General features: G+C 41.1%; 1 protein-coding gene across 2 annotated transcripts in view; it reads right to left on the reverse strand.

Annotated features, from left to right (window-relative positions):
• LOC127436990 (lysine-specific demethylase 5A-like) overlaps nucleotides 1–18,767 on the reverse strand; it is a 77,173-nt gene that overhangs the window by 37,550 nt on the left and 20,856 nt on the right. For both annotated transcript variants that reach the window (XM_051691548.1, XM_051691547.1), the window contains exons 6-13: nucleotides 12,774–12,852; nucleotides 10,974–11,068; nucleotides 10,549–10,707; nucleotides 10,140–10,259; nucleotides 9,834–9,992; nucleotides 7,625–7,806; nucleotides 7,330–7,492; nucleotides 7,062–7,181 (exon numbers count right to left, since the gene is read on the reverse strand). In XM_051691548.1, the coding sequence (XP_051547508.1) occupies nucleotides 7,062–7,181; nucleotides 7,330–7,492; nucleotides 7,625–7,806; nucleotides 9,834–9,992; nucleotides 10,140–10,259; nucleotides 10,549–10,707; nucleotides 10,974–11,068; nucleotides 12,774–12,852 (1,077 nt within the window). The remainder of the gene's footprint in view (nucleotides 1–7,061; nucleotides 7,182–7,329; nucleotides 7,493–7,624; nucleotides 7,807–9,833; nucleotides 9,993–10,139; nucleotides 10,260–10,548; nucleotides 10,708–10,973; nucleotides 11,069–12,773; nucleotides 12,853–18,767) is intronic.

Genomic DNA, 18,767 nt, shown 5'->3' on the forward strand with positions numbered 1-18,767 from the left:
GAGCTGACAGAAATGCATACAGACAGTTTTTGGATGAATGTCACTTGGTTTTCTTTCATATAGCATTGAATGTTGAGTTGAGAAAACTACTGGATAGGCTGGATTTTCTTTATTTGTTTTCAGTTTGATTGCATATTTTAGGGTCAGCTTTAGGAGTCTGATTTCCAAGGAAGGTTCATTGGCTTCCACATATAAACTTTGAATTGGTGATGTTCTGTATGCTCCTAAGGCAAGTCGAATACCTTGGTGGTGAACAGTATCTAGTCGTATATATGATCTCCTGTCTTATCCATAAATTATGCCTCCATAGTCCAGCTTTGAGCGAATCAAGTTTCTGTACAGATTCATAAGAGTTGAACTGTCTCCATTCATAAACAGCTCTGGTTCATTCTGCAACGAACGGAGCTGACAGAAACGCATACAGACAGTCTGTGTTTGTGAGAACTTGAAACCATTTTGAGTTGACCAGGAGTGCATTTTGTTTATCTTCAGTTGGATTTTTCACTTGATAGTCTGCATGTACTTGCTTCTGTAGCAAATGCAGATGTCATCTACATATAAACAACAATGAACATCAGAACCAATGACTTTCGCAATGCTGTTAATACTAAAGAGAGTTACTGATAGAATACTACCTTTAGGTACACCAAGTTCTTGTTTATGTAGATTGGACAAAGTGTTTGTTATCTTTACTCTAAAAAGTCTGTTCAATAAAAATTTCAATGAAGGTTGGCAGGTGACCTCTAAAATTAATTCGATACAGATCCTTTAAAATGCCATGTTTCCACGTCGTGTCGTAGGCTTTCCCCAGATCAAAGAAGACAGCTACAACAGCTCCTTTCTAATAAAAGCATCACGAATATAGCTTTCAAGGCAAATAAGATGATCTGTAGTGCTTCTACCTTTCCTGAAACCACACTGGGCATTACTTATGTGATGTTCAGATTCCAGTACCCAGACCAGGTGATCATTGTCCATCCTCTCCATTGTTTTACATAAGCAGCTGGTTAAGGCTATAGGGCGATAATTTATGGGCTTGGTCATACTTCACTATGGTCTTTTCCTGGCTTTGGAATGGGTAATATTTCTGCTTCATGCCAAGCGGGTGGGATTTTTCTGGTTATCCAGATGGAGTTGAAAATTCTAAGGAGCATTTTCAGAATGAAGTGGGGTAGATTCTTTAAGAATTTATAGTGGACTTTATCTGGTCCAACAGCTGTGTCGTGGGATTTCTTTATAGCTCACTGTAGATCTTCCATGGAGAAGGGTTGGTTGTAGGGCTCTGCATTGCTAGAGTCAAAGTTAATCTTCTCTTTTTCTTGTTGAGCATGAAATATTCGAAAAGCGGGAAGACAGTTCTCATTAGATGAATTGCTTTCGAATGTTCATGCTAAAATGTTTGCAATTTCTTGTTTTGACGTCAGGAGTGTACCATGCTGTTTGATGTGTTGTATTTGAGGGCCATTGTTTTTTCCCTTCATTACCCATATCAAGTTCCATATTTGGTTTGATGAAGCACTTGTTGTCAAGTTGGAAACGAATCTTCTCCAGTTTCCTTTTTAAATTAATTTATGATTCTTCTTGCTCGTGCTCTATAAAATTTTCAGTTGATGGGTGTCTAAAGAAAATCCTTTCAGCTTTCTTCCTCTCTTTTATGGTTTCCTTACATTTATTATCAAACCAAGGAAGTCGCCTATATTTCATATTTTAAGATGTTCTTGGGATTGTATCATTAGCTATAGCTACAAGCGTTTTAGTAAAATTCTGCATTGCATCAGGGCTGTCTTCTGGAAACTGTGCAAGCCTCTCATAACAGAGGGTTTGGAACTGAAACCAATTAGCATTTTTAATTTGCCATCTTTGTATATTTGTTTCTACCTCTCTTCCTTTGATGGTTACAATGATTGAGAAGTGGTCACTACCACAGAGGTCATGCCAGACCCTCCATGATAGGTCCAAGTACAATCCAGGCTGACAATATTGTTAAGTCGATCGCAGAGTATGTTCCATGTCCCGGGTGTAAGCAGGTATTTGATCCATTATTTAAAAGGCATAAAATATGGTTATCTATAAAATCTTCAATCTTCTTAGCTTTTGTATTGCAATGATTGCTGCCCCACAGAAAGTTGTGACTATTAAAATCACCCATGAGAATGGGGGGTGGGGGGGGCTGAGCAACAAGGTGATCTAGGTCCGTGTGTGTCAAGTTTGAGTTTGGAGGAATGTAGATAGGAACAGCTGTGATGGTTTTCTGCAGAGTCAGTCATACTGCTGTCACCTGTAGGTTGCTTTTAATATTTACATAACTGTGGATCACATCATTTCTAGACACAATCTGATGGTAATTGTGTTTCCTGAAGACATACGGCTATAGGATTGGTGATTGCAATTAAACGTTGAAGTTCCGTAAAATTAGCCCTGATACCACGACAGTTCATTGGATTATAACATTCTCCATTACCTGTTAGGAAGAAAAGGGACAGTCGGTCTGATTTTGCCTTTAGGGGACGGACTTCTACTATGATGTTCCCTCTCTTTCATTTCCACATCTCTAGTTTGCCTGGTCTCTGAAGTTTCGTCCTGGGGTGCTTTTGATTGTGAAGCTTGCCTTTCTATTGTTTTTATTTGCTTTTTGGTTCTCAGTTATTGAGCTCTGATTGGAATGGATGTCATTTGAAGAGTTTCGCTCTGAGTTCCTGTATTCTTTGTCTTTGGAGGAGTATTACTATAATTTATAGTTTGGGGTTTATCTTTGTGCATCCAGGTAATATCTGTCTGGCAATATATTGTTCTCACAGCTTTTTTTGCAGCAGAGGCGAAGGTTTTATTCAGAGTAAACACAGGGACAGCAGCCACCATTTTCTTTGCTTCAAGATAACTTATTCTCTTAGTGCATCTGATCTTCTGTATTTCTTTTTCTTTGATCCACATGGGACACTGTTTTGATACAGCTGGGTGGTCACCTGAGCAGTTACAACATTTAGGTGGTTTTTCAAAACCCTCTTTGTTGTGGCTCTCCTCCCCACAGTTGCAACAGGTATGTTTGTTGTTGCAGCCATTGGATCCGTGTCCATACCTTTGACAGTTGAAACACCGCAGAGGGTTGGGTACAAATAGGTCCACCGGAACACTTAGTTATCCATTTTCGAATGTTTTCTGAAAATAACGGTTAATTAAAAGTATGTATGTACTAGTTTTAATTGTTCCGTAAACCGGACTTCAAAATCCTCAATGCCGACCAGCTGTTTACAAACACGCCAGCGGAGCCCTTTATCTGGGCTGCCCGGCCGCAGAAACGCAGAAGAAAAAGGGGAAACAGAGCCGACGTTCTCGTCAGAGTAAGACGTCGCGCAAATCAACCCCCGCTACCCAGTATTCCACTGGCAAATGTTCAGTCTCTGGACAACAAGTTCTGCGAGCTGAGAGCGCAATTGGAGGAGCATAAACAAGCCAGTTATGCCCTCTGAAAAACTCAGAGCAGCAAAACGCCAGTACAGGAACAAGATTGAAGGACAGTTTAACACCACCAACTCTAGAAGCATGTGGCAGGGAATTAAAATCATCACGGACTTTAAAGGGAATAAAAACTCTGCCTCTCTCCAGGATGAGCTAAATATTTTTATGCACGGTTCGAGGGAAATAACACTGCCCTCGCAGAGAGAGCTCTCGCGGCTGAAGCTACAGAGATCAGTTCACTCTCCGTCTCTGTAGTAGATGTAACCCGATCCTTCCGACGGGTGAATATCTGTAAAGCCGCGGGTCCAGGCGGCATTCCGGGCCGTGTCGTCAGAGCGTGCGTGAACAAACTGGCTGGTGTTTTTATGGACATTTTCAACCTTTCCCTCTCCTTGTGTGTAGTCCCCACATGCTTTAAAATGTCCACCATTGTGCCTGTACCAAAGCAATCCAAAATCACTTGCTTAAATGACTGGCGTCCAGTTGCTCTGATCCCCATCATCAGCAAATGCTTTGAGAGACTAATCAGAGATTACATCTCCTCTGTGCTGCCTCCATCACTGGACCCATTGCAGTTTGCTTACCGCAACAACTGCTCCACTGATGATGCCATTGCATCTACAATACACACTGATCTCTCCCACCTGGAAAAAAGGAACACTTATGTGAGAATGCTGTTTGTAGACTACAGCTCAGCATTCAACACCATAGTGCCCTCCAAGCTTGATGAGAAACTCCGGGCTCTGGGCTTAAACAGCTCGCTGTGCAGCTGGATCCTGGACTTCCTGTCAAGCAGACACCAGGTTGCTAGAATGGGCAGTAACATCTCCTCATCACTGACCCTCAATACTGGAGCCCCACAGGGCTGTGTTCTTAGCCCACTCCTGTAATCCCTGTACACACATGACTGTGTGGCAACACATAGCTCCAATGCCATCATTAAGTTTGCTGATGACACGACGGTGGTAGGTCTACAACAGCCTACAGAGAGGAGGTGCACACTCTGACATGCTGGTGTCAGGAGCACAACCTCTCCCTCGACATCAGCAAGACAAAGGAGCTTGTGGTGGACTTCAGGAGAAGAGAAAGAGAACACAGCCCCATCACCATCAATGGAGCACCAGTGGAGAGAGTCAGCAGTTTCAAGTTCCTGGGTGTCCACTTCACTGAGGAACTCACATGGTCTGTCCACACTGAGGCCATTGTGAAGAAGGCTCATCAGTGCCTCTTTTTCCTGAGACGGCTGAGGAAGTTTGGAATGAACCGCCACATCCTCACGCGGTTCTACACCAGCACTGTGGAGAGCATCCTGACTGGCTGAGCATCCTGACTGGCGGTGCAATTGCCGTACCACCTGGTACGGCAATCGCACCGCCCACAACCGCAAAGCACTGCAAAGTGTGGTGCGAACTGCCAGACACATCATCGGAGGTGAGCTTCCCTACCTCCAGGACATATATACCAGGCGGTGTGTGAAAAAGCTCAGAGGATCATCAGAGACTCCAGCCACCCGAGCCATGGGCTGCTCTCACTGCTACCATCAGGCAGGCGGTATCGCAGCATCAGGACCCGCAACTGCCGACTTCATGACAGCTTCTTCCCCCAAGCAATCAGACTTTTGAACTCTTGATCTCTCACGATCAATATACATCAGCACTGCACTTTATTAATCTTATTATCTCACACTGGACTGTCAAATTATATTCTCTCTTAACAACACACTGGCAATTGACTATCAACCGACAGCCTGAATGTCAATACAGTACAATACAACCTACTGTACATTTTATATATACTACTTATACTATTTTTTTTTATTGTATAATGTGTATTCTATATTGTGTGTATTGTATAATGTACATTGTATGTTATTATTTGTATATTGTGTGTAATTATGTGTATATTAGATTTTAAATTGTGTTGTGTAAATCTGATGTTTATTGTAGATTGGTATATGTCTCATCACTGTCACGACTGCTATGTTGCTCGGAACTGCACCCAAGAATTTCACACACTTGCACTTGTGTATATGGTTGTGTGACAATAAAAGTGATTTGATTTTTGATTTTGTTTGCTCTTCTCTCTTGATTATTATTCTTTTAACATTTGTTACTCCTTGAGTCTTGAGTTCATGTGTTATTTCTTCTTCATCCACGTCGTCCAGCTCTCTAGTGCGGATTACTCCTTTACTGTAATTCAGAGTTGGATGAGGGAAGGTCTTTATCTGTACTCCAGCTAACGTGCTGGCATGTAGTACGTTTTCAACATTGGCCTTTTTACTGCACTCCACAAGAATTTGACCAGATCGAAGTTTTTTCACTTCTTTTACTGTACCTCCAATTCCTGCAATACCCTTTTGTATAGCAAAAGGGGAAAGCTTGCTGATTGGAAAGTCTGGAGCATCAGCTTCAATAATGATACATTTTGGCCAGTCATCATTATTCGGTATAGAGGCACATTTGTTTTCTTAAGTATTATCAGTGTCCAAGTCCAAAAAACACTTTTTTGAGGTGTGTTTTGTAGCCATGTTTTCGTTTTTCAATTTCATCATCTCTGCTCCCCACCCACCTGGGAGCCCAAAAGAGAGGGATGCACAGCGCCGCAGATCTCCAACAGATTATGCATCAGGGATACAGGGATGATATACTCAAGCAAACTGAGCAACAAGTTGCTCAATTTACTTGATTGACTCTTAGCTAATGCCTACTGTGAGTCTGAGAAATATTTGATGCTCAGTTGTCCTACATTGAGCAGTCCCAGGGCAAGTCTTCACCAACCGATTGATTGGATCGAGCCATTCCAACCTCCCGCCTAGGTGAAGTAGGAGCCAAAGTACCGTGTTGAAATAATGGAGTCCACAGCAAACCGCATTTCTCAGGGACCAAGATCTCTTCCTCCACCGACACGGGTCGCAACTCACGGCAAACGAGTCGTCTCTTTTTCCTATTTCTTATAATAGTAAAGAGGTAAAAAAGGGATCTATTAAACTCTGGATTCTTACAGAGTGGTGGAAAACCCTTTATAGCTGTGACCCTAGCAAGGGGGGCTTGAGGATTGTTCTCTCTTGCCCAAGGAGAAGACCCTAGCACTATAGAGGGAAGGAGCGTGCCACTGTTCCTTTCACGGGTTACCATCATAAAGATGGGTCCCGTGCCGTACCCGGCTTTCCTACTTCTCGTATCATTAAACAATCTCTACAAGTAAGTTAATAAAATAATGTTCATGTTCACTTATTTGGCAAGTATTCTTGTAATATGCTGTATAATGAGCAGTCAGACAGTCATTTTCACAAAATAAACAACACAAACCGGAGGTAGAATTCAGCTTCTTAGTGAATCCGCAATTTCTTTCCTCTCACATAATAATAATAATTTCAACACAAATCAATATGTATAGCTGTGTATTAAGTGGAATAATGTACAATCAGATGATCGTTATCAGAAAATAAACCCCTTTAGGGTGATACAAGAGTCTTTTGCTTCGGGTCGGGGTCCTGATCACCCTGCTGGGGTTTATTTTATGATGATGCCCACTTGACTGTATAATACCCCATACATATTAAACATGGTTTCAGTGTATAAGAGCTCAAGAGAATGCCGGTGTACCCAGTCTGCTGTGCAGAAGTTCACCGCTTCAGCAAAGTTGTAGCCTTGATTGAAGCCGCTGTGATAAGCTCTCGGGAATGTCACCACAAACTCTCCTGCACACTGATTGGTCCGATATACCTGTATGATAATGACACCAGGTCATAACTCGTAAAGGACAAAAACATTAGCCACACTCACAATGACTTGTATTCTGAAAAGAGTTTTGATTGCTTTGGCTCTTGTTTGGACTGAGAGACTTTAAGCTATGAATTAATGAGTGATATACCGGGACACCATGCTCCATTAGAACATTGGGGTTCATGAGTGTGACAAGCTGATGCAGAAGATCCGGCTGTGAGTCAAAGAGTTCTGGAGCCACTTTCTTCATCACAGACTCCAGCTGCTCTGCTGCATGTGCTGGAACTCCATACCACGTCTTAGGTTCACCCCTGAGTCACAGACACATGAGTGACATAAATAACCCTGAACCTTTCCGTTCATTTATTGGTTCTTGCATACGCTGCTAACTACAGAGAGCAGTTGTTTTGTAATCGGACGATAAGGTGGTGATGAGGTCTCACCAGTGCAGAAAGTTGATGGAGTAGCTCCAGTGGTCCTCTATGTGCCAGCAGAAAGATGAGAAGCACATGCCCACGTAAAGCCAGGGCACCTTCATCCCAGAGATATCCCCGTTAATGTGAGAGAGGACAGACTGCTCCAACACTGGCATGTTGTTCAAATTCCAGCCAGAGTTAGCATACTCCTGTATGGAGATGACATCATCAATTATTTCAACATTCAAACAAGACAGTTTATCAATACTTGACTCGTATATGTGTGTGCGCACGCAAGTGAGAGAGAGAGAGAGAGAGAGAGAGAGAGAGAGAGAGAAAAGAGTTAGAATGACGTTCAAAACATATTTAGGTGAACATGTCCAGGTCACATTTCACCTCGAAATCAAAAGAATGAAGACTAAATCTTTGGCATGAAAAAGTAGTTCTACTCAGCAGTGTGTTTTAGGGATGAAAACCTAAAAATAACTTCTATATAAATTCTTATACCACGGGTCTGTTAAATGCTTGATTCTGATTGGTTCACGGACGTTCTAAGGTGTGCAATTATTTATGAAAAAGTTTCAGGTCTTGACCGCATAACTGTTCCATATCACTTCGCCAAATTATTTGTTATTTCAAAGAGCCCTACAGGCTACTACAACAAAATAACCAGTTAAAACAAAGACATTGGTTAAAGTAAATCGGTTAAGAACGTCAAACAATGTCTAACAAATCCTACATTTATTTCAATTTCGGTTAAAAAGAGCCCTTGCACTCCCTCGTCTCGCCCGCATTTAGCATTTACGCTCACACACATACATACGCGCTCGCTCACACACACACACACACACACACACACACACACACACACACACACACACACAGAGACTCCAGTCATGACCAACAAACAGAGCCACACCCTTGTGACTTGATCAATACAACAGTTTCTATTATCTGAAATAACGTTTATATGTGCAACTTTTAACGTTTCAATGTATTTCGCCCTAATCAGCCTCACATAGCTATAGTGGAAAGCACCATTGTGCTACCCCTACCCCTCTCTCTTTCGCTCTCACACAAACTCTCTCGGGAGCAAAGTCAGCGCACCCCGTGACTCAGTGGGATTGTAAACAGTTGTTTACCAATGGAAAAGCTGTACAAGTATGGCGACACTCGCTGCTACTGAGACTTAAACTTACACTTTGGTAATTTGAAGCAAAGTTATTCCTGACGAGATCCACTTTAAACACAGGTAATTCCAAATGCAATCTCTCTTAGTTTCTCTCTTTCTCTCGCTCACACACACACACACACACACACACACAAACACACACACACTACCGTGTTACTCCAATGCTGAAAACCAGCGCATCCTCCGTTGCTAGTTCTAAAGTGACGTTTTTGAACTAGCAACGAAGGCTTGAACAACAGTTTCTATATTATTTGAAATATCTGTGGGAAACACCCACTCCCCTCCCCCTCTCTTAAGCTCTCACACACGTGGACACACATAGTTCATACGCATTATGCATACACTTACTCATGAGCAAAAAGCAGAGCCGTCATGTCAGCGCACACCTGCATCTCAGTGGGGTTGAAAACAGTTGTTAAGGTTTACAACGGAAATATGGCGACACTTGCTGCTTGTTAAGGCTCACAACTGAAATATGTGGACACTCGCTGCTGCTGAGAAGTGTGCTTAAACTTACTGTACGTCTTGGCGATTTTGAAGCGATGTTACTTCTGACGAGAGTTGCAACAAACAGAAGCCATCTCTCTCAGTTTCTGAGTTTCTCTCTTTTGATCCCTCAAAAACAAACTCACAAACACGCACAAACGCACTACCTCATTACTGTCCAGTAAGTGCTCCAGGAAAGCAGCACAAGCCTCGCTATCCTCCATTGCTAGTTCTAAATTTGTATTAAATGTATTAAAGCAAGACGCTGAATCCATGGTGGAAGAAAGTAGTTCCACTCATAAGAGTGTTTTAGGGACTAAACCCAGAAAACGTCTTGAGATAAAACCCTGAATGATGTCTTAAGGTGTGGTAATCGTGGTATAAGCAGAATAATTGACTCTGGCCCGTTGAATTATTGAAAAATAATGCAAACCCTGTGCATTGTGACCATATTACCACATTGGGTGTGCATTATTTTTCAATAATTCAATAGTCCGTCATCAATTACTCCTTAATAAGAAGCAGTCATATGCACCAAAATTAAAATGAATGTCTTACGTCCTCATCTCCAAACAGTTTTCTCTTTCCGTCTCGTACAGGGAATCCACTGCCAACGTCTTTCGAGCTGATATCAGCGCCATACTCCACGATCACATCCTCCTCAATACTACTCACCAAACGCCAGAACTCCTTCTCCACCAGTTCTGTGGGCACCATCTGCAAAAAAACAAACATCACAGTGTACATGTCAACAAACATACTAATGGAACACGTGCCACCACAATGGTCTACATTATTCAGTAAAACCCTGTTCATTATTTGAGCTGTAAAATGTTCTTGAGGTGAGACTACATGAGTTCTTACATGAACGGGCATGTTGAAGTAATCTGATTTGAAGTGGTCGGCCATCTCGCCAAAGCTCTGGAGAGTGTATTCACGGACGGCCTGCTCGAACCCAAACGCCTCCCGAGGCTTGTTACACTCCTGCAAGGCAGAACGAGTTTGTTATATTTCCTCATTTCCTTAAAGTGTTTGTGTTTTTTATTTTTTTATTTATCCTTTATTTAACCAGGAAGGTCCCATTGAGATACAATATCTCTTCTACCAGGGAGTCCTGGTCAAGTTGGGCAGCATAAAAAAATAATTCACATAGAAATACAAAGGACATAAAAACCACACAGTAATCAAACACAAAACATACCAGGATCAAGGACTAAAGAAAAGAAAAAAGTAAAAGAAAAAAAGCTTTATTGAGCTGTGCAAGCTACCGTACCTCCGCTACACATTTGGGGCAACGCCAGTCTCCTTTAGGCACGTCCTGCAGTGGTGGGATCAGACAAAAGGTGTGGTAACTGTCATCACAGCCATCACAGAGGAGGAGGCGGTCCTCTTCATCACCCCGCCCACACACCATACACATGTACAGGTCAATCTAAAAAACACACATCGTCAATTACTTATGTCCATTCTAGCCTTGTTAAAGCACCACTGCTAAAATATTAAAGCTAAATGGATGACTATAAATGTTTTTTGGACAACTTGTTGACCAAACATAATGGTTTCATGAATTAACAGAGTGATATTACATTATAGTGTGTAAATAAGCAGTCAGGTTTGTTTCATACAATGTCGATGCTCAAAGCTTGAGTTTAAGAACTATGTCATGTTATAATGCACACACGAGGACTCAATACTCACATAATTCACTTCCAGCATCTCTTTGCGTGGACGCATTTTAAGAGCAAACGATTGAGCCTTCATGTGCTTCTGTCTCCTAATATAACCTTCATCATCTACATCAGAACACACACACACACACACACTTTACATGCCAGCATCTCTTAAACAGCACCAAATAAACATGTTCGAAAAGCATTTATTTTAAATAGAATTTGACCAATATCTCAGTTTTGCCGCTTAATCGTTGCTGATAACTGCTTTTGCAAGTATCGGTTATCGGCAGAAATTAAGGACGACAGTTTGCTGATAGTTTTTCCTCTCCACAAGACAAGCGAATGCTGATGATCTACAGTTGTTGCTCATATTTGTTACATGACAAAGGTTATAGTGTTTATATTGTAATACGTTGCAGATTATCATTAGAATGCATGTTTTATTTCCTTTATCGGTTTGTGTAAGCAGCAGGGCGCACAGACATTTCAAAATAAGAGTCCTTAGTTTATTTTGATCTTGTTTATGGTCCCACATTTTCTGGTTATTATCGGGATTTTGGTCGCACAATAAACTAAATGTGGAATTTCATTGATTTTGGGCTCCTATGTGCCCGTCACTGTAAGGAAAGAATAAGAACATTTCCTTAGAAAGAAAATGCATTCAATACATCAATCTTAAAAAATATTAAATGGATGGGGGCCTGGGTAGCTCAGCGAGTATTGACGCTCACTACCACCCCTGGAGTCGTGAGTTCGAATCCAGGGTGTGCTGAGTGACTCCAGCCAGGTCTCCTAAGCAACCAAATTGGCCCGGTTGCTAGGGAGGGTAGAGTCACATGGTGTAACCTCCTCGTGGTCATGATTAGTGGTTCTGCTCTCAATGGGCCGTGTGGTAAGTTGTGCATGGATCGTGGAGAGTAGCATTAGCCTCCACATGCTGTGAGTCTCCGCGGTGTCATGCATAACGAGCCATGTGATAAGATGTGCGGATTGACGGTCTCAGAAGCGGAGGCAACTGAGACTTGTCCTCCACCACCCGGATTGAGGTGAGTAACTGTGTCACCACGAGGACCTACTAAGTAGTGGGAATTGGGGATTCCAAATTGGGAGAAAAGGGGATAAATATAAATAATAATAATTTTTAAAAAAAACTATACAATTTTTATTGGCTTTTTTCACCACTTTAGTTATCGTATCAGCAAAACCCACTAATAGTCGATCTCTAATTTTAAAGTCAACATAAAACAGTATTCGGAACCCATTTGACTTCAGTAATGTGATGTATTTCTGAATGAAACAGGACAAACACCTAGAGTGGAATGTACCACACCAGAACGGAGTCAGAACTGAATGCGAGTTTCTTTCTCAAATCAGTTATTCACTATTATTGCTGTAACTTATGCTACACTAAAATAAACTGGCATTAAATTACAGCATTACTGATTTTAGAAATACTGCATTTCCTACAACACCATGTCAGGCGTGACACTGCAGAAATAGAAACCAAATGTCCTGTCACTCATCACTTATTTCGTTGCGTCTTTTTAGGATTCGGTGTAAAACAATGCCAAAACAGCTATTTAACTATTGATTAACATTTATTTAATCAATAGCCAGTGTGGCCTCTGTGACGTCAGCTGAAAAGAAAAGTCATTTCAGAGGTGGAGAATTTTGAAAGATTACAAAGACTATTTTTTTTTGTAGAACATCAAGCACTGAGGAATCGTTCACAATAAGACCAGGTATGTGTATAAAGACAGTAAATACAGTTAATCGTGCTGTCATGTTGACTGTACATGAGTAAAATGAGAGAATAAAGTGTCACCAGGTGTGATGAGCTCTACGGTGAGTATCTGAGGAGCACTGCCGAACATCTGCACAGCTTTAGGTTCAGTGTTTTCTCTCTGAAACACACAGCAGTGGAAACATGACAACATTCATTCAGTGTGATCAGAGGCAGAAATTAATCAGAGCTTGCTTGGGACAAAAAAAACACAGAAAGTGACAAAAATGGACGAAATATTTAAGATGCAGGGCAAAAGATGCCCCAATGGTGAATCTCCCTCTTATTTGATTTCTAACATTTGATATAGTATCATTCATAGGCCTGTCTATTAAGGCTGCACGATATATCAAAGGTACATATTGGGCTTGCGATAATGGCATGATTCTTTTTTAATACGTTGAAAAGTAATGTTTATGGTGACACAGATAGCAGAGAACAGACCAGGCGCGTGATTGTCACTTGGTGTGTGCGTGCAGGGTGCATTTGAGCAGAGAGAAGACACCTTTGATTTCAGGAAGTCGTACTGTATCTTTCAATATACCGTTTGATGTTCATTCATGATTCTTTTTTGTTTGAATCTCAATCTGTCACACAGCATTAAAGAGTATCAAAACAACATTTGTGCAGATAATAATGAGACCAAACGCCGGCTTGAAAATCAAACTTGGCTTGTTTAATGGCCGCTTTAGATATATCAAAGGTCGACTCAGAACAGGAACGTTAAACCAACGTGAATGTCTATGGCAAGGGCTTCTGGACAACACTTTTCAAAATAAAAGTCCGACATTGAATGAACTAATGAAATAAATACGAACATGAATTACAGTGTAAAAATAAAATATTTCACAACACAGACTACTTTAGGATACCCTATAATATGGTGAAATTAACTTTATATTCATATGCTTTAAAAAAAAAAAAAATACAAATATTTAAATATGCATTTTAATATCTGCTACATAGCTAATGGTAAAACTGTATAAAACAGTCTAAATGTAATAAAAAAAAATTTAAAAAAAGAGATGTATTTTTGTGATCACTGGGATAGATGGTCATTTTTTACATGGGCAGAGGGGCTTATGATGTTCCGTGCACTCCGATGACGTCTTCATAGGAATATCGTATCGTATATATCGAATATCGCATTATCCAACAACTTATTGCATTTTTCCTCCATATCGTGCAGCCATACTGTCTAAACACTAAAATCACCTCTGAAAATACAGAAAGTCAGGAAAACAATCCCAATAACTCCAAAATCTTTAAAGGACAAACAGTAAAGAGCTGTATAATTAAACAATGTGGGGCCAATTATTTAAAATGTATTGCTGTATTTGGAGTTCCTTTGTTGGTGTACTTATCCCTTTGTCAGAAATGTCAAGTTATTTTCTGTCTTTGAGTGTGACTGATGTACTGACACAATTTTAATATCCACAGTCTCGTGATGGGATCAACAACAGTTCTGTGTGTGTATTTGGATATTTCGGATGTGGGTAGTACAGCGAGCAACACACACACTTTGGTTCCGGCTGAAGATCCCCCACAGCAGGGCGTTTGGGTGACGCCTCTGCGGCATACTTGCTCAGCAAAGCAACACCACTCTCCTGTTCCTGTTAGGGTTTCCAATCGATTCTCCCCACTCAGTGATGCACCCACTGAGAATCATGTTGAAAGAGCCTTAACAATTGTTGATTCTACTGTAAGGAATGTGGAAATAGAGACTCCAGCCACCATTGTTAAATGCATTTCGGGGGCTCGGGCATCTGACATCAGATCAAATTTACAAGTGCTGGCTAATGCTAAACATAGAATTTCTAAAATTGTTATTCATGTTGGCACTAACGATGTCCGACTTCGCCAGTCGGAGATCACTAAAGATAACGTTAAAGAGGTGTGTGAACTTGCAAAAACGATGTCAGACACTGTAATATGCTCTGGCCCCCTCCCTGCTCGTCGTGGTGACAAGGTTTATAGTAGATTAATTCCACTGAATGGCTGGATGTCTGAGTGGTGTCCGGAGAATAGCATAGGATTTATAGACAAATGGAAGAGTTTTTGGGTTAGACCTGACCTGCAAAAGAGAGACAGACTTCATCCCTCCAGGGAAGGTGATGCTCTTCTCTCTAATAATTTGGTTCATAGACTTTCTTTTTTCCTCCCTTTTTCTCCCCAATTTGGAATGCCCAATTCCAAACGCGCTCTAAGTCCTCGTGGTGGCATAGTGACTCACCTCAATCTTGGTGGCGGAGGACGAATCACAGTTGCCTCCATGTCTGAGACCGTCAACCCACTCATCTTATCACGTGGCTTGTTGAGCGCATTACCACGGAGACATGGTGCATGTGGAGACTTCACGCTATTCTCCGCGGCATCCACGCACAACTCACAATGCGCCCCACCGAGAGCAAACCACATTATGGCAACCACGAGGAGGTTACCCCATGTGACTCTACCCTCCCTAGCAACCGGGCCAATTTGGTTGCTTAGGAGACCTGGCTGGAGTCACTCAGCACGCCCTGGATTCGAACTTACGACTCCAGGGGTGGTAGTCAGCATCTTTACTCGCTCAGATACCCTTGGCTCATAGTCTTAATAGTGATATTATTGGACTAATTGGGGCCCAGGTCAGGAAGCAGACAAACCGGTTAATCCGAACGTCTGCTAGCTACCTTGAGACATCACACAGGTCACATAAACTACAACACATAGAGACTGTATCACCTAGATATCATATAGAGACTGTGTCTGTTCCCCAAACTACCAAACACAAACCCCTCACTAAATCAGAAAAAATGCGATTATGGTCAAACTTGAAAAAAACAAAAACAATTAAAGATAAACATCATATAAAGGTAGGGCTACTAAACATTAGATCTCTTTCTACCAAAACACTAATTGTAAATGAAATTATTACAGATCATAGTTTGGATGCATTCTGTTTGACTCAAATCTGTCTTAAACCGGATTAATATATTAGTTTAAATGAATCTACTCCCTCAGGTTGTTGTTATAAACATGAGCCTCGTCTGAAGGGTCGAGGAGGTGTTACTACAATTTACAGTGAAGTTTTTGGTGTTCCTCAGAGGACAGGATTTAAGTCTTTGAACTAATAATGCTTAATGCTTATATCTTACACCGTCAGATATAAATTAAAAATCTTTTTTAGATCACCTGGGATGTACTCCGATTTCCTTTGTGAAGTGGCAAATTTTCTATCAGATCTAGTAGTTAATGTAGATAGAGCTTTAAATGTTGGTGATTTCAACATTTACATAGATAATGAAAATGACACACTGGGATTAGCATTTATCGATATTCTCAACTCTCTTGGAATCAGACAAAATGTGACAGGACCAACTCATCGCCATAATCATATGCTAGATTTAATTCTGTCATATGGAGTTGATGTTGATACTATAGAAATTATACCGCAGAGCAATGACATCTCAGATCATTACCTCGTCTCTTGTTTGCTGCGATCAGCTAATGTCACTAAATCTACACCATGTTATCGCTCAGGTAGAACTATTTTTAGACCACTAAAGATAGCTTCACTAATAATCTTCCAGAATTGTCTCATATACTCAGTAAGCCAAAAAGTCTAGAAGAACTTGATGTAATAATAGAAAATATAAATACAGTCTTCTCTAGCACTCTTGATAGTGTCACCCCCCCTTCGATTAAAGAAACTTCAAGAAAAAATCCCCACACCATGGTACATTAATCACACTCATGCTCTCAAGAGAGCAGCTAGGAAAATGGAGCGCAAGTGGAAGAATACAAAATTAGTGGTATTTTGTGAATGCATAGAAGGATAGTGTCTGTAGCTACAGACAGGCACCAAAAGTTGCCAGGTCAGCATATTTTAGCAAACTCATAGAAAACAACCACAACAACCCTAGGGGTTTATTCAGTACTGTGGCTAAATTGGTTAGGAATAAAGCATCGACTGAACCAGATATTCCATCGCAGCACAATAGTAATGACTTCATTAATTTCTTTACTGATAAAATTGAAATAATCAGAAATAAAATTGTAACTATGCAATCAACTGTCACAGCACCTCAGAAAATAGTGTCTCATAATTGTCCTCATGAGCAACTTCAATCCTTTGCTGTCATAGGTCATGAAGAGCTAACAAAACTTATCAAAAAATCAAAAGCCACAACATATGTTAGATCCAATACCAACTAAGCTCTTAAAAGAGGTATTCCTTGTAATTTCAGAACCTCTTCTTAATATTATTAACTCCTCGCTATCATTAGGACATGTCCCAAGAAACTTTAAAATGGCAGTTATCAAACTGCTTATTAAGAAGCCATAGCTTGATCCTGGAGAATTGGCTAATTACAGACCAATTTCAAATCTACCATTTATGTCGAAAATTCTAGAAAAGGTAGTGTCCTCCCAACTATGTTCATTTCTACAGAGAAATGGTATTTATGCCCCATCACAGTAAAGAGACTGCACTTATCAGAGTTACAAATGACTTGCTCTTATCATCTGAAATGCAGCTGCATTTCTCTTCTAGTGCTTTGAGATCTTAGTGCTGCCTTCGACACGATAGAACACGACATTCTCTTGAATAGGCTGGAGAATTATGTTGGCATTAGTGGACTTGCATTAGGTCCTATTTATCAGACCGCTACCACTTTGTATGTGTAAACGAGGAATTGTCAATCAAACAAAAGTATGGAGTGCCAGGAGTCATGTGACGCCATGTGAGGACCGGATGTGTAAACGCCGAGCCCTGCGCACTTTGATAGTTTTAATTATTTTTATGTCATAAACCGGTGAGATTCGATACATCCTGCTACATATCTGTTCTTTGAAGTCAACATGGCAGTTGGTTACAAGAATCGGGGACGTCGAGAGATGGATCGATTATCTGGAGTCATCGGAGAGGGAATTAGCTGCTAATCCACAAGTGACTAAAATAGAGTTGGAACGCATTTTGGAAAAACTGGATGATTTGGAGAATCGTAGCCAGCGAAATAATGTCAGAATTGTTGGAATTCCTGAGCATGAGGAGGGCCGAGATATGGTGAAATTCCAAGACAAGCTCTTCCCGAGTCTGCTCGACATAACAAGCCATAAGCTGGAAATCAAAGAAGCTCACAGAGACGCGGCTCACAGATCCTCTGAGGGAGACAGGCCCTGATCAATTCTGGCCAGATTTCTGAGATCACCCAATAAAGATCTTGTGTTACGCAAGGCGAGGAGCAAAGGAAAGCTTTCTTGGAAGAATCACAACATTTTCTTTTTCCCGGACTTTGCGAATTCAACAAGAGAGAAATGTGATCGATTCAAGGAATGCAAGAAACTCTTACATCAATGGAAGGTCATTTTTGCTCTGATGTTCCCGGCCAAATTGAGAATAGATACTAAGGATGGCCACAAAGTATTTACATGTCCACAGCAAGCATTGTCTTTCACAATGGCAATGAGGTGAGTAAGCCATCTGATGTTTCTCATTTGGCCCCCGAGTGAGCTGTCTCGCTGTCCGAGGAAGATGGGCGCCTTTTTTGTTTCTTTTTGTGCTGGTTCCACATTAGTGGCTAGAGTTTGTTTTGTGGAATAACACTCCTTCGGGACAGTTGTGGATGAATCTGTTCATTCTTTGTACTTGTGCCTCCTATTGGCTGGAGTTTGTTTTGTGGAGTATTTTTTACAGGACATTGGAAGGATTACTTCATCTGCTACACTCATGAACAGCCAGCTCACTGAACATTTGTTTGTCCGAGGCAACTGAACGGCTTTTTTTTTGTGCTGGTTCCGCTAGTGGCTGGAGCTTGTTTTGTGGAGGATCACACCTTCGAGACAGTTCTGTAAATGAATCTACACATTCTTTGTGTTTATTCTGCATATTGGCTGGAGTTTGTTTTACAGTGTTTTCTGTTATGTAATTTATCTCACAAAAGTTGTATAGAAGCACCGGACATGAGAAATCCGACGTCAAAGTTTTCGTGTGGACTCTCGTTGGCGTACATGGACGTTTTGAGTTTTGAGGGATGGACGCCTGTTGGCACTGTC

Source organism: Myxocyprinus asiaticus, chromosome 47 (assembly GCF_019703515.2).
Source record: "Myxocyprinus asiaticus isolate MX2 ecotype Aquarium Trade chromosome 47, UBuf_Myxa_2, whole genome shotgun sequence".
Classification (NCBI taxonomy): Eukaryota; Metazoa; Chordata; class Actinopteri; order Cypriniformes; family Catostomidae; genus Myxocyprinus; species Myxocyprinus asiaticus.